The 25,354-nt window shown below is 32.0% G+C and overlaps 3 protein-coding genes across 6 annotated transcripts; 1 reads left to right on the plus strand and 2 right to left on the minus strand.

The window, feature by feature from the left end:
• Positions 1–1,648: 1,648 nt before the first annotated feature.
• LOC102667071 (uncharacterized) lies at positions 1,649–2,584 on the minus strand. The gene has a single exon (XM_006587734.2). It carries the CDS (start codon positions 2,582–2,584, stop codon positions 1,649–1,651), a length of 936 nt encoding a protein of 311 aa, XP_006587797.1.
• Positions 2,585–7,050: 4,466 nt separating this feature from the next.
• LOC100808887 (poly(rC)-binding protein 4) lies at positions 7,051–12,702 on the minus strand. 3 transcript variants are annotated; one of them, XM_014762386.3, is made up of 9 exons: positions 12,136–12,702; positions 10,845–10,946; positions 9,870–10,091; positions 9,465–9,523; positions 9,252–9,343; positions 9,027–9,139; positions 8,215–8,277; positions 7,507–7,583; positions 7,051–7,274 (listed from the first exon to the last, which is right to left on the minus strand). In XM_014762386.3, exons 1-9 carry the CDS (start codon positions 12,559–12,561, stop codon positions 7,262–7,264), a joined length of 1,167 nt encoding a protein of 388 aa, XP_014617872.1. In that variant the 5' UTR covers positions 12,562–12,702; the 3' UTR covers positions 7,051–7,261. The 3 variants fall into 3 exon arrangements, 2 of the variants coding, with proteins under 2 accessions (XP_014617872.1, XP_006587798.1); XM_006587735.4 differs by having other exon boundaries at positions 7,051–7,329; XR_416133.4 differs by lacking the exons at positions 7,051–7,274; positions 7,507–7,583 and having other exon boundaries at positions 9,027–9,156.
• A 3,323-nt stretch (positions 12,703–16,025) lies between these two features.
• LOC100809432 (LETM1 domain-containing protein LETM2, mitochondrial) lies at positions 16,026–23,655 on the plus strand. Of its 2 annotated transcripts, XM_003533529.5 has the most exons (15): positions 16,027–16,265; positions 16,755–17,460; positions 17,539–17,851; positions 17,939–18,085; positions 18,189–18,277; positions 18,387–18,479; positions 18,789–18,915; positions 19,645–19,709; positions 19,791–19,965; positions 20,500–20,676; positions 20,760–20,807; positions 21,439–21,585; positions 21,737–21,819; positions 23,047–23,162; positions 23,340–23,655. In XM_003533529.5, exons 2-15 carry the CDS (start codon positions 16,856–16,858, stop codon positions 23,420–23,422), a joined length of 2,268 nt encoding a protein of 755 aa, XP_003533577.1. In that variant the 5' UTR covers positions 16,027–16,265; positions 16,755–16,855; the 3' UTR covers positions 23,423–23,655. The 2 variants fall into 2 exon arrangements, with proteins under 2 accessions (XP_006587799.1, XP_003533577.1); XM_006587736.4 differs by lacking the exons at positions 21,737–21,819; positions 23,047–23,162; positions 23,340–23,655 and adding an exon at positions 21,152–21,196 and having other exon boundaries at positions 16,026–16,265; positions 21,439–21,591.
• Positions 23,656–25,354: the final 1,699 nt, after the last annotated feature.

A 25,354-nucleotide genomic window follows, 5' to 3' on the forward strand; every position in this document is an offset into this window, starting at 1 on the left:
ATTCAAACTAATTGACTGAACCTTCTCACGTATCTTTGTTAATAACAAAAACAGATTCACTAAAATAGTACTCATAAAAAATTCTAAACACACAAATGGACTAGTCGTGCGTGTTTCCTAAAATGAATAGAAGATTCCACCAAAAAGACTGACCGAGTCCACCCTATACTCCATCGCAGTCTATATTAAACAGTGTATAATTAGTTATCATATGGATTAATTGATGTAATGTTGTTTTAATTTAATCAGATATCTCATATATAAGTCCTTAGTAGGTATATTTTGTTAAAAATCTGAAAAGAGAAATTTGAAGTGTATAATAATTCAGTTAAAAATACATGTGATATAAAAAATATTATATAATTACGAAACCAAATAAAGTAAAATAAACAGTATATGCATTTAAAAGGGGTAGAAAAGGGGAATTAAGCTAGCCGCAGAAAGTGCTTAAATGGTGTGGGGCCCACTTATGAGCGTCACCAACACTTGCAATAGTTTTATGTGTTGTAATTCACCACCACAAAACCGCAACATTCATTTCAGATTCAACGCCAATGCCCCCACCATTTCATCTATTGACTTCCAGTTCAAGTGGGGAGCACAATCCGTTCATTATGCTCCTCACCACTATCTTCACTTTTGCTCCAACCCAATTTCAATTTTCTTGCTTTTTCATCCACCAACAATACATTATACAACACCTTCTTTTGAGTATTCCATTAGCCATTAGGATTACGATTATGTTGTTAAGTTTAAAGTTTCTTTTCTTGAAAAAAGTAGTATTTTGTACCAATCACTTCTTCTATTCACTAATAAGTTCACTATTCTTTTATTACTTTTGTTTAAACTCCTTAGTGTGTTTGGAAGTAGCTCCATGTCTCACGTTAAGCAAAAATTAGCGCAGAAGTTATCTTCGGAGCTAGAGTTATAATTGATGTGCCTTTTTTCTTTCAATGACTCAGTTTCAAACATGCATTTAATCTAGTTCAGACTCAATTTCCATATCATGATGAAATTATTATCTTTATATTTATATTTATCATTAAATGCTTTTACATTGACTTTTTAAACGCTTTTTTTTATTAAAATTCTCATAAAATGTCAATATTATAAAACAATTACAGAATCTCTTTGTTTAAGTGTTTAAACTCTAGTATTAATTAATTGCCTCCAATTGAACTAATTATATTTACATTTATTAGTACACAATTAAGAGCACGGTCAAAACTAATAATTGAAAGCGCTCAGTTGTCAGTTGAGAAGGTAAATAAATAACGAAGAAGAATGGAATAGTCTCATTGTGAAAAAAATGTATAGGTGTAGATTCCCAAGAACATTAATCCCATACACATTTGCCAAACAATTCAAGTCAATGTAACATCACACATCACATGTAATTGCAAAATCACACCAATGTCAACTAGTATATCAGTAAAAACTAAAATTAAAATAACACTAGACTTTGTGTTTCATGTAGTGAACAATTTGTGTACAAAGAAAATTAAAAAAAAAATGTTTCTCTTTTTTCTTTTTTTCCTTTATGATGAAGAAATGAAATGAAGAATGTGCACAAAACCGATAACATATGGAATGAGAATGAAAATTCACCGGATCGGGTCGGGTCCGCTCATTTGAAAGGTAAACAAAATCAACGGTTATGGTTGACTCGTCCAAAATCCGCAAGCTTCCTGGAACGGTTCGCGCAAAACGACGCCGCGGCCGAGAGATGAGGCTTCGCCGCTGCGGCCCTAACCTCCGCCATCTCCGGCGGCAATCCCTTGTTGTTCCACCTCCGGTTTGGACTCGCCCGAACTAGGGGACTCAGGCAAAGCGCCATGCCCGAACCCGACGCGCTCTTCGTGTGCCCTAGCCTCGACCGCCGCGCCGACGGCGCCACCGCCGGCGTTCTCCGCCACCACGGAGACGCCTCCGAGACGTATCCGCTCCCCGACGGTGACTGATCACACTCGTCGCCGAAATCCTCGGTCGTCACCGGCGACATTCCGCGATCCGACGGGCGGTACCGCCGGCGCGCGGCGGCGGAGGAATATTCCTTCGTCGTTCCACTCCGATCCTTGTTCCTCCGGCGTGTGGGAAAAAACGCCGAGAACCACGACGGCGATGCGTGCGAGGCCTGCTCGCACGACGGATCCGACTGGAACTTCTCCGATCTGGTCCTGAAAATCTTCGCGAATATGCGGAACTTGTTGAAGCGTTTCTTGAACGACTTCGCGTCGGCGTGGTATTCGGAATCGCCGGCGCAGAAGGTGGGACCGAGCTGCGGAGTGCTGTAGAACAGCCTCTCGCGGCGGTCGTGGTGCCAGTCGGCGGGGTAGTCAGACTTCCGGCGAGAGACGTAGGGCGAAACAGAGCGAGGGAAGATTAACGGTGGGGGAGGGTTAGGGTCTGAGTTTCTGGAATAATCGTCGGAGGCGCGTGAGATGACTCGCGTTAATTGGGCCTGCGGGTGATGGGCTTGGGCTTGGGCCTGGGCGGCGGCGAGGGATATGAGGCGTTCCCTTAGACAGGAGGCGCAGACGCCGACGGTGCTGCTAAGGTCTGAGGTATGTTTCTTGCACTTCATTTGAGGGTTGCATACGACGCCGTTATCTGCTTTGTGGGTGCGTTTTGGCTTTGGGCACCAGCATTCGTGAGGAGATCTGATGTCTTACAAAATAGAAATAGATTGAGAGCATTTGTTCAGTGTGAATCTAACTTCATTCAAACTTCCAGATTCTATTATATTTTCAGGAGGGACAACATAATCAAAACTTATAAATTATGCATTTTTTATCTACATCACAAAAAAACTTCTCCAAGTAATTATATATTTAGGAATTTTAATAAATTGTGTACGAATATCATTATCTTATATAATATTTAGAAAATAAATTAAATATATAATTGTGTTAAATGTTTTTAAAATTATAATTTATTATAATTTTATCTTATTTGAATAAAATCATTTTTTATATAAAAATCTATGAACTATAACCGAAAAAAAGAAAGAAAAAGAGATATAAATATAATAAATAGTATGATGTCATAAGAAAAGAAAAATAATGGTCATTAATAGAATATATTAAATATCATGGTATTTATATATAATTATCCATATATATAAATTTAAAGTGAAAGAAAATAATACTTGACGTGCATGTATTTTAGAGAGTGAAAAATGAAAAAGAAAAAAAAATATGATATATAATTGGGCTAATAAAAAAATGAAAAGTGGTATAAAAATATAGATTAAAAAATAGAGTAGGGACAAATTGAATTGTAAACTTACATAGCTTGAAGAAAAGGATGGAGAAACAACTTTGCTACCAGGACAGATAAGGAAAGGTTCACGCTCGATTGGGACACATGTATGATTCATAGAACATCTGATTATAGCTAGATTATTGTTTTTTTTTTTTTTCAAATGATGTATAGCTAGGCTATTGTTCATTTTTATATATTTTAATTATAGGAATAGGCTAGGGGAGATTAATAAAAAAAGTTTAGTAGATCTGAATTCGCTGGTTTGATTTAATGATCGACGAATTGCTTAATGCTTAGTTAATTTAACTATTAGTCAAGAGAGTCTGTTATAAATTTATTAACATTATATTTTATTCTTATGAATTAAAGAAATTGATTTAATTGAAAATACGACATCATTTTAAATGTGTTATGTTTAAATTTATTAAGTGTAATTAGTAGTCACTATCATTTTCATATACTGTGTATAATTAATTAAAAAAATTAAAATACATTTTTTTAATAATTACTATAAAAGATAACGATGTTACCATACATAAAAATTTATAATTAATGATATTGTAAAATTAGTATTGTGGTGATATTTTAATTAGTTTTATGAACTTAGGTGATATCCTATTAATTAACAGTTTTTTTGGTTGCAACCTATTAATTAATAGATTATTAATATGTATTGATTTAAAATTCAGTACAATGTATAAAGTACAAAAATAAATTATCACTTATTTAATTATAATTGAATTAGTAAATTAATTACTTTCATTAATTTAATAATCCGCCTAATTTTATAAATACTGATTAGGATATTTTAGTAATGTAAAAAAACCTCATTTTCCTCATTTCACCACTACTTTAATAGAAACAAAAAATATGTGATTGAGGATAATAATAGTTCTGTCTTGAGATTTTATCTCTTCATATATTACAAATAAGAATTAAATAATTTCTCTCCTCCCCATTTTTCAGTTTCTCTCTTAAAGTCAAAGTCAATACTCCTAAAAAAAGTCAAAGATAATAAATTATCTAACTCACGGTGAGAGATATGGGAGAGGAAGAAGGAAAATAAATATACCCATTTGGCCATTATATAAATGGATTTCCAAAAGAGAACCACTATTACTTGAGTAAATTAATTTCAATAGTTGAAGAATGTTGTGTGGTATTTACGATTATTATTATGTAACGTAATCTTATGGTTTACTAAGCAGATATCTTGCCTTGTGGACATACAATTATTTGTCAGTTGAATATTGAATCTTTGTTTGTGGTTTCTTACCGTTTTAATCCCCCAAACTTATTAAAAACTTTTTTTATATTTCAAAATTTTGATTATTTTGTCTTAGACTTTTTCTTTAATTATTAGTTTATCACTATTACGTATACGTGGAATGAAAAAATGGAACATTGAAGAGCGTGAATGGCACGCTTCACATGGTGCCTTGATTCAGTCAACTAGGTCAAACTTTGGCCTTTCGTCATCATGAGCCAATGATCTTTTAATGGTCTGCACTCTGCATACAACGGTTACCATCTTCTTTTTCATTGCACGCTGTAACAGCTGTGAGATTATTTCTTTTTCCTTTTTCTTTTTGGCATACGTGGCCCAACCTTTATTTTTAAAATTTAAAATAAAGGTTGAAAGTGAAACAATAAAAAAAAAAAATGAAAACAAGTTACCTTACCCTGAAGATTGAGTAAAATAGTAATTGTATTGGATTCACATTGTCTCCTTTTGCTAATTAAAAAGAGGGTATCATGTTACACCTATATATATATATATATATATTGTATCATGTCACCATTTTTTGAACTGAATTTAATTTTTATATATTGTTAGTATAATTTGTTTTAGCTCAATTGAAATTTTACTAAGAGTTTTTTTTACAGAAAAACTTATTTTTTATTTGAATGATGCAATGTTTTAAGAATTTATAACAGATCTTACCAGTCACTCCACATATTTATATTTTTTTTTATAGGTCTCACAATTTTTCTTAATGATAAAACATATTCTTGTGGAGAAACAGTTCTTACATCTCATTTATAGTATTATAAAATATGTCTGACCGTGCATTGTGAGCTCTATTTTTTCCCCATTTCCCCCCTACTTTTTTTTTTTACTTTCTTTCTTTTGGTTTTTACTTGTTTCTACCGTACAAAGTATGAGTGCTAATCTAGTTTGACTTCAATAGTGAAACCAGATAAAAACTAATTTTTAAGCTTAAGAACTTTGATAAGCAATTTTCATAAGAAAATGTTCTAAATATGACTTTAAAATAATCTTTACAAAAAAAATCAACAACTTTATCAAATATTATTATCAAACGATTGAAAATTACAATGTAAAAACTTCACATTATTAGCATATTTTAATTAAATTCTTCTTAGTTTATAGTTTCACTCATCGTCCTTTTTTATAATTCACGAAAATACCATTGGGTGGTTGTTATCGTGGCACCAGAAATGAAAATACAAAATCACGATAGCTAGGAGAAGGAAGGCATAGTTGTTGATGATATTATGTACATTGTTGTTTGAATCCTGACACAACATTTGATATACCCTTCTCGAGAAACTTAAAGGATGTGATGATTTCTAAATATATAATTGTGTGTGTTGATTTATTTCATCAATTTTCCACTTTATAGTTAAAAATTAATTTTTTTCAAAATATAAATCATTAAAATGAATTTTATTTCTCACAATATTTTTTTATACATGTTTGAAAATCAAAATTTGCTTAAAGTCTTCAATGGGTTTAATTATGTACTATTATATAAAATAGTAATAATAATAATAATAACAATATAATCATTATTAAAACTAGTTACTCTTGACAAGTGTTTGAAAAATCCCACTTGGAGAGCTAAAACAATATTTATAATTTTATTCGTCATATTTTATCAACTTTTAGAGGTGCTTTCTTAATATCCCACAAATTTTAGGCTAAACTAAATTAATTGAATGTTTGATTTTTAATTGCTAATGAAATTTTAAGTGAATGAAATAAGTTAATCTTTTATGTATCTCTAATTTCTAAGTGCAATTTTTGGATTGGAATAAGTTGATATATTGATTTAATTGTTATAAACCTTCTGTTTAATTCTTTAATATTTAAAAGAAATACATAAAGTTAACTTTTAAGAAATCGTCATCATAAGACATGAGTATCTATAAGAAAAAGAAATTTAACCTCGTTCGATAAAGAATGCATCCACTAATCTCATTCGGAGGGAAGACCGACTCATTATTTCTTTGGGTAAAATATATGGATCCCTTAACTTGTTTTTGTTTTAAAATTGGCTCTTGAATTTATAAAATAACCTCCTTATTTAATTAATGACAAATTAATCCTTTTATAAAATTTATTGTTATCAAATTTTTAACACAAATTTAAACTTTTTTTTGGATGTGAACTTTACTCACTCACCTATGTGAAAACTTTGAAAATCAGCTAATGTCCAGATAAAAAAGACAAACTACGTGAAATTACATCAAAAAAAAGGGTTAGATTATTATCAATAAAAACAAATTCTGTAAACATTCATACGCAGTATGAAGCAGAAGATACCGCGTCATTAAATGTCACGTCAACAAAAACCAACAAAGCAAACGCAAGAGCTAAAGTGATTTTGATGGTTCAATAGACTTTTATCATTTTTAATTTTTATATATTATGGAAGAAGTTTAATATTTAAGATAGCATCGAAACACGTCACAGCCATGCCAACATCTCATAAGCGTGTTACATTGTACACAAGCATTCATATAATTATGTAGAAAAAATAAATATATACCTTCAACTATATTAGAACAAATGATAGGGTACAAGCTGAGAAAAGTTTCAACATCAGCAACTGAATATCCACTACAATTAACACGGCAAACAAACGCTATCCATGTAACAAATCTTACTAACACAAATAAGCACCCCAAGGTGAAGCAACATAGCTTGATTCATAGTAGACAGAGACTAGAGATTTAGGCTTTCTTGGTGTCATCTCTGGAAGCTGAATAGACCAAGAATCTTTTAAACTTTGGTTCTTACTGTTAAAATATTACTCCCTATATTTTTCCAAACATGTAAATTTCAATCATTAAAAGATTGGTGTTCCCATTTTTTACAAAGAACTAGTCTCCCAATTTTCATTTAGTACTAAGGTACTAGTTCACGTGTGACCAAAATTCTATCGAAGGAAAATAAAACGATGGATATCCAAACATAAAAAAACTAATGCTTACACTGACTGTTGGGTGCCAGTCTGTTGTATCAACTGAGAGTATATATATTCATCAACTCTCTGTTTTGCCAAAGCTACCTGTTCACCAAATTCAAGTTTCAACAACAACAAAAAATACAAAAGCCCAAAACCAATAAACAAGCATAAAAGGACGTGTGACAGTTTCAACTCCATGTCAGAGGCACTTTGCCTATGATATAAAATCTCAAATTATATTAGTATCTTGATATAAGCTGAACAACCTATCTCTTCTTCAGTTTTTTGTTTCAAGGAAGATCCTACACCAAGGAAAAAGGAGGGAGGACATGGACAAAGACACAAATGATTTGAGAAGTTCATATATTTTGAATTGTCTTGTCTGATGCTCTTGCCTCTCCCTCTCCCACTTTCACAAGAAATAAATTCATATGATTAATTTTATTCAATTAAGGATTATTCATATGCACTTTCTAGTCATTCAGTTGAGAGAACCTAAACTGGCACCATGCTGGGGTAGACAAGTACTAGCAAAATTTGTATAATTTATTAATAGTATACTGCTGAATCTCAAATCAGTTCCCAGAGTGATAAAATGCACCAGTCAAACAGACAAATAAAGCACAATAACAACAATGATAATAATAACAAAAGATGTCTCAAACATCAAAAGTATATTGTTTTTCCTTCTAGGAACATTAGAAGGCTAAAAATCAATAATAGACAAGATCACCTGTTGAGCACTACCACCAAATTGAATTTGTCTGTGCTTCTGTTCACCCTTACCACCATAAACCTGCAATGTTTTCCAATTGATGAAGATATAAATCAGATGAAAATTAGTTCAGGGAATTTAAGTAGAAAAAAACAAACAATCTACAAACCAACATTCAATATACATTAGAATTACCCAAGCTCTAGAACTTACAAGAATATCATCGTTAACAACAAATTTTGATTTATCAATATATGTTATTTTTTAGAGGGGCAAGTGTGCCCCACCCCTCCCCATTTTTCTTTTAAAAATTATACATGTGGACTCTAGCTTTTTATATTTATCAATATATGTTAAAAACAGATCAAGTGATCAAATACACTATATGCTGCTTAATAAATAGTTAAATGTAGTACGAAAATCAAGGGGTTCCATACTAATCATTCATTCAAGAAATGTAGAATCCCCAATATTACTTGGTATTTTTTTAAACTAATGTATATCTTTTATAAGTATGGTTGGTCCCATATAAACACTGAAGCTAATAGGAGATCCAAGAAATCTTGTTTCTCACAAATAAGGTAAAACACCAAATTCAGGCCTACATTTTGGTGTCTGTGTCAATGTCCTACAATTAAGTCTTGCATTGCATGGTTCTAAATGCAAATGTCAGATCCAGGGGTTCTTTAATTTTATGCAGTAAATGGTATAGTAATAATTAAACATGAATCCAACAAGAAAATTCTTTTGTAGGATAGACTTTCTATTTGATGCAGTCACAAATTTAAGCTATTGATGTGCTTCAAGACAGGAAGAAGTAGAAAACTAACCTTAATCATTGCTCCAGACTCATTTCTGATTCTCGATATGTTTGAGCCACACCGGCCAATCAACCCACCAACCATTGTTTCCGAAATCAGCATCTCGAATGTAACATAATCAACTGCAAGATTGGTTGTCCTAGAGATGAAGTGATTGTAAGAAAATATTCTAAACTTGATATAACTGTTAAATGGCAGCCAAACATCTTTCTGATATAGAAAACATTAAATAACCTGAAGTTGGGTCAAGATATGGTTGGGATGGTCGAATTGCAGCATAATTGTATGTTGGGCTAATTGAAATGACTTGTCTTGGTGGGTTTTCCCTATACAAAATTTGAGTTGATATATATGTTAGGCAAAAATGACAAACTAATTTTAAAAAGTAAATTACAACCAGGTTCAGAATTAATATATAATTATATAAACAGAAGTTCACAAGCAGACCTTAGCTGACAACCTATCTCCTCCAAAGCCTTCATTACCGCAGGAACATCTCCTGATAACTAATTTCAACAAGAATGTTGATGAAAATTCAGGTTTCAGGAGTAAATATAAAGCAGTAACAAAAGAATATGATGGCAGAGCAAAGCATTGTTATTATTTCAGGAAAACTATAAGAGATTAATAACATTGATATTATGTTAGTCCATCTGTACATTTAACCATCTAAGTTGTTAACACACATAGTACATGAAATTTCAAAGAACAAACTAAAGTTCCTTGCCATCTTGGTTAAAATATTGAAGTCAAAATATATATGGTGAAGGCAAGGTTACCATCAAGTGTTTCAGAAATAACTAAAATCCTTCATAGTAAAAATTTTCATGAGCATCATTTTAGACATCGCACCTGCACTACTCTGTCAGATTCATGGGCAGAAGCACATAAAGGCAACTGATTTGGTGCAAGAACAGTAATAGAGGCACCAGAAGAGTCCCTCAACTTCTCAATGTTTTGACCAGACATCCCAATTAATCCACCTGCCTGGGACCCTGCAATCAAAAGTCTTATCGTATTGGCAGCCACATGTCCTGCAGTAACTTTTGACGCATCAAGACTGCTATCATCTTCCTGTTATATGGAAGCATCAAGACTATATTAATGCCTCTCAATAGCAGAGACAAACAAAATTAACACCCAACAGGGTCACATGATTATTAACAGGCATACATAATAATCTAAAAAATAATGGTCTACAAAAAACTAAAGTGGACACATGCCTATCAGAAGTACAAGAAAATGAGCAGGTTAAGACCCATAACAGGGTTTATAATTAAGTCAAGCATAAAAAAGTTTTAATCATGATGCATGGATACAGGAACATGTACTGTTTCCAAAATAATATCATACAGGGGTACTTTATAAGATAGCATATAGGTATGACAAGGTATATAAAACATTATACTACATGAAATCATTACAAAAATACATAAATATTTGGTTTGACATGTTATAGTATTTTAGAGCTATAGTTTTTTATGTTACAATTGTTGAATGCCTTTCAAGGATGCTTCCTAACATTGTTACATATTTCAACTTATTTCTAACCTGCTCAAGCATCTACCAAAATGTTCCAATATATATAGAGGCAAGAGTAGCATTAGTATTTCTCAAGTTCTAAAGCTAGACAAACAATAATAAACCATATTATTTTTTAAAATAAAAAATAAACAAGGTCCCCTATGATTTTTAGAATAAATTATGAAACGGGGTGATAACAAAATCAGCAATCAAAAGTCACAACAATCTTCAAAGCTCATGTCTAATACTCTAATTATATATTACAAAAAGTAAGTGAGCAAAAATTGATCAGGACAGTCTTACCTTCAAAATTAAATGGGCTATTTGCTCAAGAGCTTTCTCTGCATCAGTAACCTTTTCATCATTGTCCTTAGAACTAATAATGATAACACGCTCTTCATGTCTCTGCCCAAAAGGAAAACATGAGTTCTGATTTAGTAAACACCAATTAGTCTGAATAATAACCAGACACATCTATCTTGAATGCAAATTTAAGCACTTCAATCCATATATTAACCCTTCATTAATAATCAACAAAACTGAATGAAGTTTACAACATTTGTGGAGTAGGATTTATTTTCTGTTTATCATAAACATCCAAATATACAATATTCAGACAAGGATAAGGCTTTTTTTATTTTGGATCCTAGTATGCAAGACATGCTTGGGAAAATATTTTACACCTCACCTAGGCCTAAGTAATGGTGAACTTTATGTAACAGTTACACAATAGTTATCATCAGCAAAATAAAACTCCAGTGCAATAGCCATCAATCGTTGTTGGGTTTGCAGTCAAGAGTGGACATGCTTCAACTTTTACAATACAATACAACATTCCCAATTTTCTCAAAAAGAGATGCAGCTGAGAAATCAGTTGCCTTGGATTACATTATACCGAATCCAACCAAAGGGTAGAATGTGATGTCCACACACCATGCAACAAGCATTTGTTACAACAACTGAGTAGCAACTAAAAAGAATAAACAATCACTCCTAGCACTATCCTAATTTACTAATTTAACTCCTGACAAGCCCTAAACCCAAATTAGATACTGAAAATAGCTCTACCCAAAGTTGTCCTGACATTGTTTTTCTCTCAGCTTTCTCAGCTACTAAGTGTGTGTTTGCATATTCATCAAGTTGAACGTAATGCCAATTCAATCCCTCCCCTCCTTTTTGCATTGGAATGTGTAAAAGGCTCATTCAATGGCAGTGAAACAGCTTTCCAAACACACCCTAAACAGATGCCACAAATAGCAAGCACTAATGCAATCCCCACAAAAACCCCAAATTAGATAGTATACAATAATTAGTGTCTTGTTGCATTATAATACAGCAATTCAATTGTTCTAAAATCTAACTTGTACTCTTACTCTCTCTTTTTTTTTCTTTCTTTCAGGCAGTTTTTCAGCTACCAAACAGACACCATAAAATGAACACGTCAACAAGCTCCAAACTAAATACTTCATATTAGTTCTACCGAGAATTTGAACTTAAATTTAAAAACCGCAAAAAATAAAATCCCCTAATTCATTTTATCTCTGTTTCAAAACAGATTCATTCAATGAATAATAAATAAACTAAAAGGACTTACGGCAATAGCGTCAGCGATTTTGATGGTGGCTTTGGTGTCTTCTCGAATCTTCTGTATGCGATGACCTTCCTTCCCAATGACCTTGCCGATCTGGCGCGAGGGCACGACGATCCTGAATATCACGTCCTGTCCCTTGGCACGCTTCGCCGCCGACTGCTCCGGCGCGGAGGCGGTGCCGGAATTCTCGTCGTCGCGGCGGCGCTTCCCGGAGGAGGGGGCGGTGTCCTGGACGGAGAAGGGAATCTGGAGCGGCATGGGGAGGGGCATCTGCATCTGCATCTGCATGGGTAAAGGCATGTGCATGGGCATGGGCATCTGCATCTGCATCTGCATCTGCATGTGCATGGGCATAGGGACCTGCATGGTGGCCATCGGGTTCTGCGGAGGGACCATGGGGTTTATCGGAATTTGACCTTGCTGCGACATCGCTGCTTCCTCCAAGAGAGGTATCGGAGTGGGAAAGAGAGAGGGGTTTTCTTCGGGAGGAAAATATAGGGTTTTGTCCCGTGGAATTACTGGCTTGCCCTTCCAATATTAGTTATGTATCTTTAGCTGAAAATTAAAAATTTATTTTATTGAACTGAAAATGTAAAATTATATAAAAGATTAAAAAATTAAATTTTATTTTAAATATAAAAGATTAAAAATTAAATATAATAAATATTTAAGGATAAAAAATTAAAATCTAGAAATTTTTATTTTAAAAAATATTATTTCAAATTTAAAACTATTAAAAAATTTAATAAAATTTATTTATCCAACCCATCAAATAAATTTTTTAACTTATAAAAAGGTCTGAAATTAATTATAATGTTACGTAAAACACACTTATTGTTTGTTTTAACAAATGTAGTATTTTTTTTTTCAAATTACACATACCAATACTTTTTTATTTTTTTCTATCTATACACCAACCCTGTTAATGTTTGAAAATTTACATTAAAAAAACCTCAATGGATGTTAATGTGGAATTGCTCTAATATTTTTTATGAAATGTGAAAAAATGTGAAACAATAATAAGTTAGTTGGTGAAGATAAAAATAAAAAAATAAAAAAAAATCTCCCCGTCACACAAGGACTGAATTAATGCCAAAATGAAACTTCCATGTTATGATTTGTGGTGAAGAGATAAATAAAATGATTAAAAATATAAGAGAAATAATTTGAAAAAATAAAATAATATAAAATGTTGAGTTGTTTGGTTTAAGAAAAATAAGTGGGCAATAGAGTAAAAATAAATAAAATTATTTTGCTTGAATAAAATGAAAAAGATAGTTTAATATGATTTTTAAAAAATTCTAATACCCGATATGTGTGTAAAAAAAAAAAAAACCATCAACATCCGACGAGGATACAAAAGTAAAAACATATTCTCTAACCCATCACTCATGACACACTAATAAAAGTTTCTCTTAAATCATTTCAATCAAATAGTCAAAAAAATAACTTTGTCTTTACTCATTCTTTCCAAATCATTGTTAGCCAAACAAAAGGCTCCAAGATTAAAATACAATGACAAAAAAAATAAGATATATTTTTAAATTTCATTTTTACTTATTGTGTTCAAGCTAGTTGAGACCAACATGAAAAAGGTATAATATTTTTATAGATTTCTCGAAAGCTTCGTAACGTCTTGGTTTCCATCAATTTCTATTTTTTAATTGTTTACAAATTTATATTTATAATAAAGTAAATGAGAAATTTAGTCTCTAAATTTATATTCCGTTGTCATGTTAGCCTTTGGAACTAAGAAAACTTAAATACGTATTTGAATTTTTTTGAGATTTTATATAAGTTATTGAAATTAACTCCTTTTATTTTTTTAATTCTGGTCCCTAGTTTTGGGGCTTAATTATAATATGAGTTTAATGACTAAAATTTTTAAAAAAAAAACATTTCTAATGACTTAAATGAAATCCTAAAGATTTTTAGGGACTTGTTTGAGTTTTCTTTCATGATATGTTTGAATTAGTGATAGAGGATAAACTAGATAAGGATGGGATATAACAAAAATTATTCTATTAGTTGATTTGTAAAAAGCTCAATGGAACATAATAAAAAATGATGAATCATGATTCATTCTGTTTTATTCTTTAACCTGATTTTCTTCTCCCAATTAATATATTATTCTACAAATTTGAATACCTCTACAAGAAATGATCATATTCACATAAAAATATTTTTTTTTCAATAAAGTGACTTTGTTTTATTTTTTTTTCTCATACACTCACTCTTTATGTGTTATTTTTCCATTAAATCTCTTTTTTATTTATAGAAGACTGTCACCCATTATAATAAATAAGTTCTCTTGGTAGTTGAAACAAACATAATTCTCAATGCATTCATTCAACTAAGGTTCATATAATAAAATATAATCTTTCACTTTACATTTAAGTCACCTAAATCCTAGTGATAAAAATTCAATTTTCAATATGTATATATCTTATCTTTTTACTTGAAATTCTACAATAAATTTATATAGTAGTCATTTAAAGATAATAATATATTTAAAATAAGGATAATACAAGAATTTAAAAATCACAACTCAATTCATTTTGTTCTTTTTTTATAAATGGAATGAAAATGATGTTATATTTCATTATAAGATATTTAAATAATGGAACAATATTTTTATTTTATTATATTCCAATCCATTTATTATTTAACACCAAACCAAACATAGCCTTGAGCTATGTTCATCAAAGTATTTTAAATAATTTATAACTTTTTTTTATTAACTGAAAAATTTATTTGTTTGTTCGACAAATAAGTTTTCTTTAGTAATTTTTAATATTTTTTAAAAATTTTATTTGTACGTTAGCTTGTAATTTTTGGCTTATAGTTTTTTTATATTTTTTTATATTTAATATATTTATCAAATTTTTTGTTTACCACTTTCAAATAAATATAATTTTATTATTTTTCAGGTATTTCAACAATAATTAATTTTTAATTAATACTTATACTATAATAAATTGATTTTTTAGTTTTATGTTAATTTTTCAGTTAATTTTGTGGTACATAACCTTAGTTTTATGAACTAGAATGATAGAAAATACAAATTTAGGAACTAAAATGAATTGAAGGATTCAAATTAAAAAAGAATAAAAAAAATAAGAAAGAGAGAAATATAAAAAAGAAAAAACATTTGTTAATTTTTTTTTACTAAGATAATTACTTATGAATGAAAATGATATATTATTTTTAATAAAAAGTGTGAAACTCACCATTTTTATTTCTTTCTCCTACAATTTTTCTTGTATCAAACATATAAATTTTTTATTTCTCACACATTTCCCCCCTCAATTTTATCTCTTCACCCATTTCTATGAGACCAAACAAAGCATAAGTTCAACAATCATTATATGATGCATTGAGCTTTTTTTTCCACAAGCATCTTCCAATATGGTGAAATAGTAACTGTGAACATTTTTTTCTCACCAAAATGGAGATATTTTGCTGTCTTTTGTATCATTGATGGATGGATGTCGTAGCGTTTAGTTAAAGAAATATTGATTAAAATGTTTTAGCTGGGGATTAGTATTACTACAGTGTGACCTCTATACGGTCTAAGAATTTTGAAAACGTGTACATTAGTGAGGGAATTGAGAGAATATACTGATACATTTTTTCCATTCATAGAGAAAATTCCAAACTTATAAAATAAATTATAAATTTATTCAGGTAATATTGGCACCTTTTATTTTAAAGCAAATCTCTCATTTTTGAACTAAATACGTGACAATTTAATTTAAGTTCAGAAATACAATCTTGAATATGCGCAGTTATAGATATCAAAACTGATTAGAGAAGGAATAAGGATAATGTTAAAATATAGTAATTTTGAACACGTGGGCGCAATACATATACATGCACTGTAGGCAAAGTAAAAAAATGTTTGATACATAGCAATGGAAGCCCCCAGAGTGTCGTTCTTGTTCGCTTCTTCACTCTGTCCTCATAAATAATCATTTCCTTGCACGATTGATTGAGCTATCATTGAAGACGCGCATTTCTTCCTCTCCAGTTCTCGATTCGCCTCTGGCGGCGGTGCTGTGGAGTGAAGTGAAGTGAACCAACACGTCATATGATAAATTCGCCGTCAAAACCACTCTCTTCCATGAACGACGGTGCGTTTCGCATTTGATGAGCTGAACTCGATTCGATTCGGATTTCTGCGAAAATCCAAGCAAATGAATAGTTTCCTGATTGATTTCAGTGGATACTGCGTTTGCGAGTGTTCTGATCGGTTAAATTCAAGAATGTTTTGAACTTGAGAAACATCATATAGACATACATATATGTATAGCATTTTCTATGTGTATTATTCGTTTTATTAAAAATGCCAGAATAAGTGACATTTTTCTTTCTTTGCCAGAATAGCGTTGGATTTAGTTTTAATTCTATCGTTCTATGACTATATGAAAAGTGCATGTTTGGATTAGCTTATTTTGAGGATATAACCATTTCTCTTTATTTGTTGTTGTTGTAAACTTCCTAAGATAGTTAAAAAAATAAAAATAAAAAGTAATCTATTGCCAAACCCGTGCCTGTGTCACTATTGACTAATTGCAGAATGTGCTGCAAAAAATAATTGGAGATTCTCTTGCACTTTACAGGTGATAAATTTCTGCATTCTTTGTATTAATGGCATTGAAACATTGAATTATTAAGGGTTTTGTTTGGGGAGAACTGACATCGGAAGCTAGAATCTGTTGTTATGGCTTCAAGAGTGATTTTGCAAAAGAGAAGGAGCCTCTTCTTCAACCCTCTATGTAGTCTACCTACTCGCATTATTTTTGGATTCTCCAGTGTTGGGCACGCTCAGCCATTGGAATCTAGTGAATTAGAAGGTGTGAGCCAGTTTCCCTTCTGTCCATCTGCAACTACGGAAAATGTACAGGAAAAAAAAATATTTACTGTCAACAAAGATGATCTAGCAGCTTATGCAGCTTCAAGATTTATCTCGCACAGTTCCTTTAGAGTATCAAGTTTTGGATTTATATCTGACAAGATAGAGTTAGTTTATCTTTCAAGATTGGGGTGGTTATCCAGATGTAGCCGTAATATTTCCACGGCTTCAGCTGATCAATCTGGATTGACTAGCAGTTATAAGGGAAGTGAACAATCAGCTACTATACAGAAAAAGGAAGCTTCACCAGAGGAATGCGATGAAGCTGTTGAAGGCTTGAGCAACATAAAAGCAAAAGCTAAGGCTAAACAAATGCAAGAACCAAAGAAGAGTGCTGATTCTATTTTAAGGAAATTATGGACTAGGATTTTAGGAATTGGTCCAGCTTTCAGAACTATAATGTCAATGAGCAGGTTTAAAATTTTCTACCTCTTGTTTTTGTGTTCAATATAAATGTTTGTGTGACACTTGTCTGATTTTCCATTGACTAGGGATGACTGGGCAAAGAAGTTTCATCATTGGTGGGATGAATTTAAATCTACCCTTCAACACTACTGGTTTGGTACAAAACTACTTTGGGCTGATATCAGGATAAGCTCCAGATTATTGTTGAAACTTGCCGGTGGAAAGAGTCTTTCTAGAAGGGAGAGGCAGCAACTCACAAGGACAACAGCTGATATTTTCAGGCTAGTTCCATTCGCTGTATTTATCATAGTTCCATTCATGGAGTTATTGTTGCCAGTATTCCTTAAATTGTTTCCCAACATGCTGCCTTCCACTTTCCAGGACAAGATGAAAGAACAGGTGATTTTATTGTACTCGTCAAACAATACATGCTTGACTACTGGTGTGCTTTATTATCACTCAATTTTGGGAAGGCTTAACTTGTAGGAGGCATTAAAAAGAAGGCTAAATGCAAGAATAGAATATGCCAAGTTTCTTCAAGATACTGTAAAAGAAATGGCAAAGGAGATTCAGAATTCACAAAGTGGAGAAATGAAGAAGACAGCAGAAGATCTTGATGAATTTATGAACAAGGTCAGCTGTGCTTTTCATGATATAGTTGTTTTATGTTATAGACACCCCCTTATATGTACAATACTTGTATCATTATTTTGTATTTATTATGTTATTAAAATAGGTCAGAACAGGTGCCCGAGTTTCTAATGATGAAATCTTAGAATTTGCCAAATTATTTAATGATGGGCTCACCCTGGATAACATTAGCAGGTTGGTGCTTCTACCATTGCTACTAGTTGTGCTCTCCAGTTATTAATCTCATATTTTGGGATTCCGCTATTGTGTTAACATGCTACTTGGTTGTGAAAATGGAGAACAGGCCTCGCTTGGTAAATATGTGTAAATATATGGGCATCAGCCCATATGGAACTGATGCATATTTGCGTTACATGCTCCGCAAAAGATTACAGGAGTAAGATTCATTTATTCATTTTCCCTTTCTGTCAAAACTCTGTTTTTTTTTTATATATGCATGGCTCATTGGTTCTTCTCTGGTAATTTTCATTTTATGCTTTATGGTGAAAATTTTCTTTGTATCTGGTTGTTTAGATAAGGATTTTTGCAATTTCATAAATTTCTTATATTTTGCACTGCACACCACACTTGAAGGTTTATGTGTTTTCTAAACTACAGTATTTCTTTTACTAAATTTACCATATTCAGTTAATAACCTTATTAATGTTTTGAGGGACAATAGATGTAAATTGTTTGCCTTTGGCAGGATCAAGAATGATGATAAACTGATTCAAGTTGAGGGTGTCGAATCTCTTTCAGAAGCAGAGCTTCGTCAAGCTTGTAGAGATCGAGGATTGCTTGGATTACTTTCAGTGGAAGAAATGCAGCAGCAGGTTAATCATAAATGTTCCAGTGGAATTTGTAGCATTGAACTCTTTAACTCTGTTAATTTGCAACATTGGCAATTTTTATGAACAAGAAGCTGGTCTTCCTACTTTCAGACGTCAGAACCATTATCTTCCCATAGTTGCTATTTTTAGAACCTTTATCTTCTAATAATTGCTGCTTTAAGTACAACAATAACAACCGAGCCTTTTCCCACTACCCACTAGGTGAGGTTGGCTATGTGGATCAACAACACCATAACATTCTATTATGAATCATGTCTATAGACAAATCATTGACCGCCAAATCCTTCTTAATGGTTTTGCCTACAGTTTTTCTCAATTTCTCTCTAGCAATAGGGTTCTCCACTTCTGCTCCATCTGATCTAGTCTCCACACTTGTCAAATATATCTCAAACAAATCTCAAGACTCTTGAATAATATTGTGTTGGGTTCATAAAAAAATAATGTCCTAAAAACAATGGGTTGTTGGTATAGCTCTTAAATGCAAAAGGAATGGAAAAAGCTATCATCAATGTTGATTGGGAAAAAAAAACTGTATTAGGATGGTTCATAAGATCTAATATCTCCAACAAAGTGGTTTACATTAACATTTACATGATATAGTTGGAATTTGGAAGACATTTCGTAATGCTGAATAAAAGCAGCCTTCATATGGTTGTATGGTTGAAACAAATCTCATTTCTGGGAGATGCAAATTGTTATATTTTTTTGTAGCTTAGGGACTGGCTGGATTTGTCTCTCAACCATTCTGTGCCATCTTCCCTCTTAATTCTTTCTAGGTATTTTAGTATTTTCTCTGTTGAAATATTATCTTTTTAAGGATTTTCTGGAAAGGTGTGATCATCTCATTCTCTCTGTAGAGCATTTTCTGTTTCAGGAAAGGTCAGACCAGAGGAAGCTGTTCAAGCTACACTCTCTTCTCTGCCAGACGAGGTTGTAGATACTGTTGGGGTGACAACTTTGCCGTCTGAAGATTCTGTTTCAGAAAGGAAGAGGAAGTTGGAATATCTTGAAATGCAAGAGGAGCTAATCAAGGTTGGTTTTTTTGCACTATGTATTTTGTTATTAGGGATTATATATATGTTCTGGGAGGGAGCCATGGGGTTGTTGATTTTTCTCTCATAAGTAGCCTTTTTAAAAGCTATGCTTCATTTATACCTATCATTTTATGTAAAAGCTTTGCTTCATTTGACTGTAATTTTGTTAATAATTAGTGGGGCGAGGAACATAAGTTGTATAAATAAATAACTCATTTATGCTACTTGCATGTATGGTGAAGTCTACTAGTAAGAAAGAGATAAAGGAAGAGAGGGATAAAGATAAATTTATTGTGAAAATCTGCATGAGTCATCTATAAAAGAAGCATTTTTTATGTTTGAGTGTTTCCTTTTTCATTGCATTTTTTGGAGCACATTGAAATCAAGTATGTAAGAGAAATTTTCAATGATTGTCATCCAATTAACTTTATATATGAACCACCACAAATACTATTTTTCTTGTTGAAGTTGCTAAGCTATTGGTATACTTGTTGCTTTAATTTGAGATTGATGGGTGCAAAATATTTAATAGGAGGAGGAAAAGAAAGAGGAGACAGAGCAGGCCAAAATGGTAGAATCTGTTGTTGGTAGTGAAGAGAGGGCTTCAAGAACCAAACAAATACAAGGAGAGGTAAAAACAAAGACATTGAATAAACAGGAGCACCTCTGGGAGCTCAGCCGTGCATTAGCAATCTTAGCATCAGCATCTGTAAGAAGTGGAAGTAAATTTTTATTTTTGCCAGACTGTTTTTATGCACTGATAAATGATTCATTTGTCTGATAACTTTTCAGTCGGTGAGCAGGGAACGTCAAGAGTTTTTGAGGCTTGTTAGAAAGGAGGTATATAGATTCTATTGCACAATGAATACTTTCTGGGCATTCAAAGAAAAGTTTTCTTTTGGATGTAATTTAATATGTTTCTGCATTCACATTATTTAACATGGATTTGTTAAAAAATGATTGGCTAGATAAAACAAATGCATTTTGTTAGAAGTTTAGAATTTAATATTTGTCACCATTTTTTCCCAATAAAAAATCAGAAATTAAAATACTGTTCTTGTCTTCTTGATCTTGTCTTTTTCAATGTTTTCTCTATAGCTCTGTACTGAGAGAGAGATTTTGCTGAATATGTTAGTCTCTAATACAACTGTTCACCTTCTTGTATCTGTGTTTGTACACATAAGGTAGGGATATGAGCATATAAGAGGATAAGCTCAGCCCATAGCATGGTAACACTCATTTTCTTAGGGCTTTGAGAAAATACTTCCTGTTTTCTCTAATACTTACAAAAAAAAGTCATTTTGTTTTCACTTCATTTCTTATTTGCAAAGATTTGGGGAGGAAATTGTGAAAAAAACATTTTGGTGAAAAAAGGGAATTGACACAGAAAACTTTTTCTTAAACCAACTCGCTATTCATCATGTGCAGCTTCTTTTACATACAAAATCAATTCTAACCTATCACTGTACAGATGGAGCTTTATGATAGTATGGTAGGGAAAGAAGGTACAGAAGATGAACAGGAAGCTAAGAAGGCCTATAAAGCTGCAAGGAAGGAAAGTGATGGTGCTATTGAGGTGGCAATTGGTGATAAGGTTTCTTCAGCACTTGTTGACAGGGTAACTCTATGACCTAGTTTCTTTTTAATTTTGATGCTACTTTATAACTGAAAAACAAAAGAACAAAGCAGATCATCTGTTAATTGTTAGCTGAATTATATTCTGAAACTGGAAATAGTTAACAACATTGAGAGTTTTATATGCTTCTCAGGTTGATACTATGCTCCAAACACTTGAAAAAGAAATTGATGATGTTGATGCTAAAATTGGAGACCGCTGGCGGTTGCTAGACAGGTATTTTCTTAGTTACATATTTTCTTGAGAGAGCATTATGTGTTATATTCTATACTTTGAAACCATGGTTAATTGCTTCTATTTTCTATATCCAAATTATGAATACTTAAATATGGTATTTTCTAACGAATGGCAATTAGCCAGGCTCAATAGCAGAATCCATAGAGGATACCATGGCAGGGGGAAGGAAGCTTTTTATTGTTATAGCCTGTGTTACAATATATTGCTATTATTTTTTTATTAATGACCTGTTCTGAGGAAATTTGAAGAACTGACTCATAACTGTGATTGCAACAACTTAATAATCAACTTAATTGCCATGGAGTAGATAACAGTTTTATCAATTACGGATTTATTTGCTATTAGGATATCTACTGGAGTGTCAATAGGACTAAAACCCCAACGTCCCTGTTCAGCTGTTTCTTTTAGCAAATCAAGCTTTCTCTCTGATATAAAAATCATGGTAGATCAAGAAATCTCAACACCCAGATGATATCTCAATTCTTGGAAGAATATATTCCTAAATTTCTCTGCAAGCGGATCTTTGACCCATCTGCCCCAGTTATAATATTCAATAATCACTGTACTCATCCCCTCAATAAAACCTAGTAAAGTATTACTTGTATCATAGTCACATCATAATTAAGACTTGCTAGGCTGGAGCTTGCTTTAGAGCAGTAGTAGTTAAGCAACATTGGTTATTTTGGGGTGAAAAAATTACAAAAGCATCTGATCCGAAATCCAAGTGTTGCTATTAGCAGTCTAGAGTTTCAACATTTAGACGTTAGCAATGGAACCCTGCCGCCAATTTGGCATAATGAAGGGGAGGAGGTTGGTAATGATGTGTTTAAATATATTCAATCTATGAGATGTCTTTCCACAAGATTTTCCAAATCCTATTCCACTCCCATTTAAACTGAAAATTAAATGTTTTCACGTTCTATGAAACAAGCCCTACTTACATACCCACAATTGAATCCATTACTTGGGATCCCTTCTCTCTCTCTTTTATGAATTACTAGTAAGCCATTAACCACTTCTTGAACTCCGTGGCCGTTCCTCCTCTTGGAAATGAATCCGTCCCAAGTTTTCAATTCATTTAGAATGTATAAGATTTTAGTAAGCACTGAAACATGGATAAAGGTTTTTATTTCTTTTCCCTTATAAATCTTTATGACTAATTGTTGGAAACAAATGTCATTCAAATGCTTAGTCATGTTCTGGCAGGGATTATGATGGGAAAGTGACACCTGAGGAGGTTGTTTCTGCTGCTATGTATCTGAAGGACACTCTGGGCAAAGAAGGAATTCATGAGTTTATCAGCAACCTTTCCAAGGATAGTGGTTAGTTCCTGAGTTCTTTAAATTTTTTTAGAATTTTTTATTCGGTGTTATCTTGATTTGTGTAGCCTAGAGGGGTGCAAGTAACTGTGAAATTGTGTAGATAATCCAACATCATAATTTGAAAGTTAGTTCAGCTGCCAGATTGACTGCTCTTTTTGCATTTTTTTTTTGTAACAGATGGGAAAATATTGGTGGAAGACATTGCCAAATTGGGCGCCCAGAAAGAAGAAGCCGATAGAGACGAAGTGGGAAGATCATAGTGTTCCATTGATATTAACTTCATGGTTCTAGTCGAGTTCGACATCATTTTATCTGTGAAATTTTGTTGTATCGCTATGTTTTCTTTGAAATGTAACTGTAAAGAACGATGGTTGGTTTTCTGTAGTGAATAATGATCTCATAGAACCCCTGCCCCCAACAAAGTAATACGAGGTAGGGATCTTAGTACTCAATGGTAAGGTGGAATAATGCCAGCACAAAGAAATTAAAATTATTAATAACGTGTCAAACAAGATTAATTAATGTATTTGCCATCCTTTCAAATGCTTTGTTGCCCTCTGTACTGTCTGAATTTCAGTCCAAAACTTATTTAATCATTGAAGGCTTCTGTATTTGATCTCAGTACTCAATGGTAAAGCTGTTAGCCACATGGAATCACTTCACTCATCTTCCCCTTCCCCATTTTTTTTTGTATAAAGATGAAGGTCTCGCTAGGTTATGTGTTCAAATATGCAGGGGCAGTCTTGAGATTTTATGAATCCAGGGGAAAATAATCATTAAGAGCTCCTCTTATATATAAGTATTCAAAAATGTTTTTTTGGTAGATAAAAAAATTAAGCACATCATTTTGAAAATGATATATTTTTTGTATTAAGTGAAAGTGAATGACATAATTTAGCAACTTGAAAAGAATGTGACACATTTTTCACTCAATTAATTCATATATTATCGTCTATAGTTCAATACCCCTCGGAAAAAAAAAATTATGCGAATATCTATATATAAAAGAAAAAATACACACAATATCTATATATCATTTTCAATAATGATTCGATGTTATTTTATTTACTATAATTTTTTCTTTCTATTTATCTTTTCTTTTTTCATCACATTTCTTATTACATTTTAAATTTTCTTTTTTCCCTTTTTCTATCTCTCTTTTCACATGAATACACTTTTCAAAAAATATACAACCATCATTTTCTCATCATTTCATAGTATAACTTACATATATTTTTATAGTTTATTTATATGCCAACTTTTAGTTTTATTTTTATAATTTAAGTTTTGTTTTGTGTTTCTTATATTGTTAAAAGTAAATAAATATTTTAAGCCTATTGTCATATATATTACATATTATCGTAGTTACTTAAAAATTTATTTACATGAATTTTGTGAATGTAATACATCACGAAAAAAAAGAAACAAATAATCAAGAGAAAGATTTTCTAATTATTTTTATTTTAATTTAGATAATGAGATGATACAAAAATATTTTAATCTATTTAAGAAAATAACATAAAATAACTATATAATACATGGTATTTTTATTTTATTTTTTTGGGCTCCTAACCATGGTCCCCAAGTTGTTAACCTGACCAATGCACGTGACCGACCTTACCATTATTAATCATTTGTAAGGTAAAATTAATCATTATTAGATATTTTAATATTTTTTTTAAAAAAAAAGACATTTTAATAATTTCATAATACTATTAACTACTTGTGAGTAGTTAATACCATTATATGTTTCAATAACCTCATGACACTATTAACCACATGTCGATGATTGAGAATTTAACGTTGGACGATAAACACAACATTTTGTTAACTCCAATAATATATTGTATGTTACGCCACAACATAGGTTGAACATGACCAACTTTAGAAAACATTAGTCAAGACATGGTGTGTTTGACTTTGACCTTGAATTTGATGAATAAGGTTTTCTTTCTCGGTAGATCATGTTGTGAACAATTTGGGATAGACATTTATTCACGTGGAACAATCAACATTGATTTTATTTTTTTTTATGAAGCTTCGACCATACAAGGTCATGCAATTCACCTTGTTGTAGCCAATGAAGGCTTGTTGAAAATAAATATCTTTAATGACAAACAAGTGTTGTCAAACTCTTGTAAAAATATTGAGGGGTAGTTCTCTAAAATAAAAAATAACTAACCCATGCTTGC

This window comes from Glycine max, chromosome 9 (genome assembly GCF_000004515.6).
Source record: "Glycine max cultivar Williams 82 chromosome 9, Glycine_max_v4.0, whole genome shotgun sequence".
Lineage (NCBI taxonomy): Eukaryota > Viridiplantae > Streptophyta > Magnoliopsida > Fabales > Fabaceae > Glycine > Glycine max.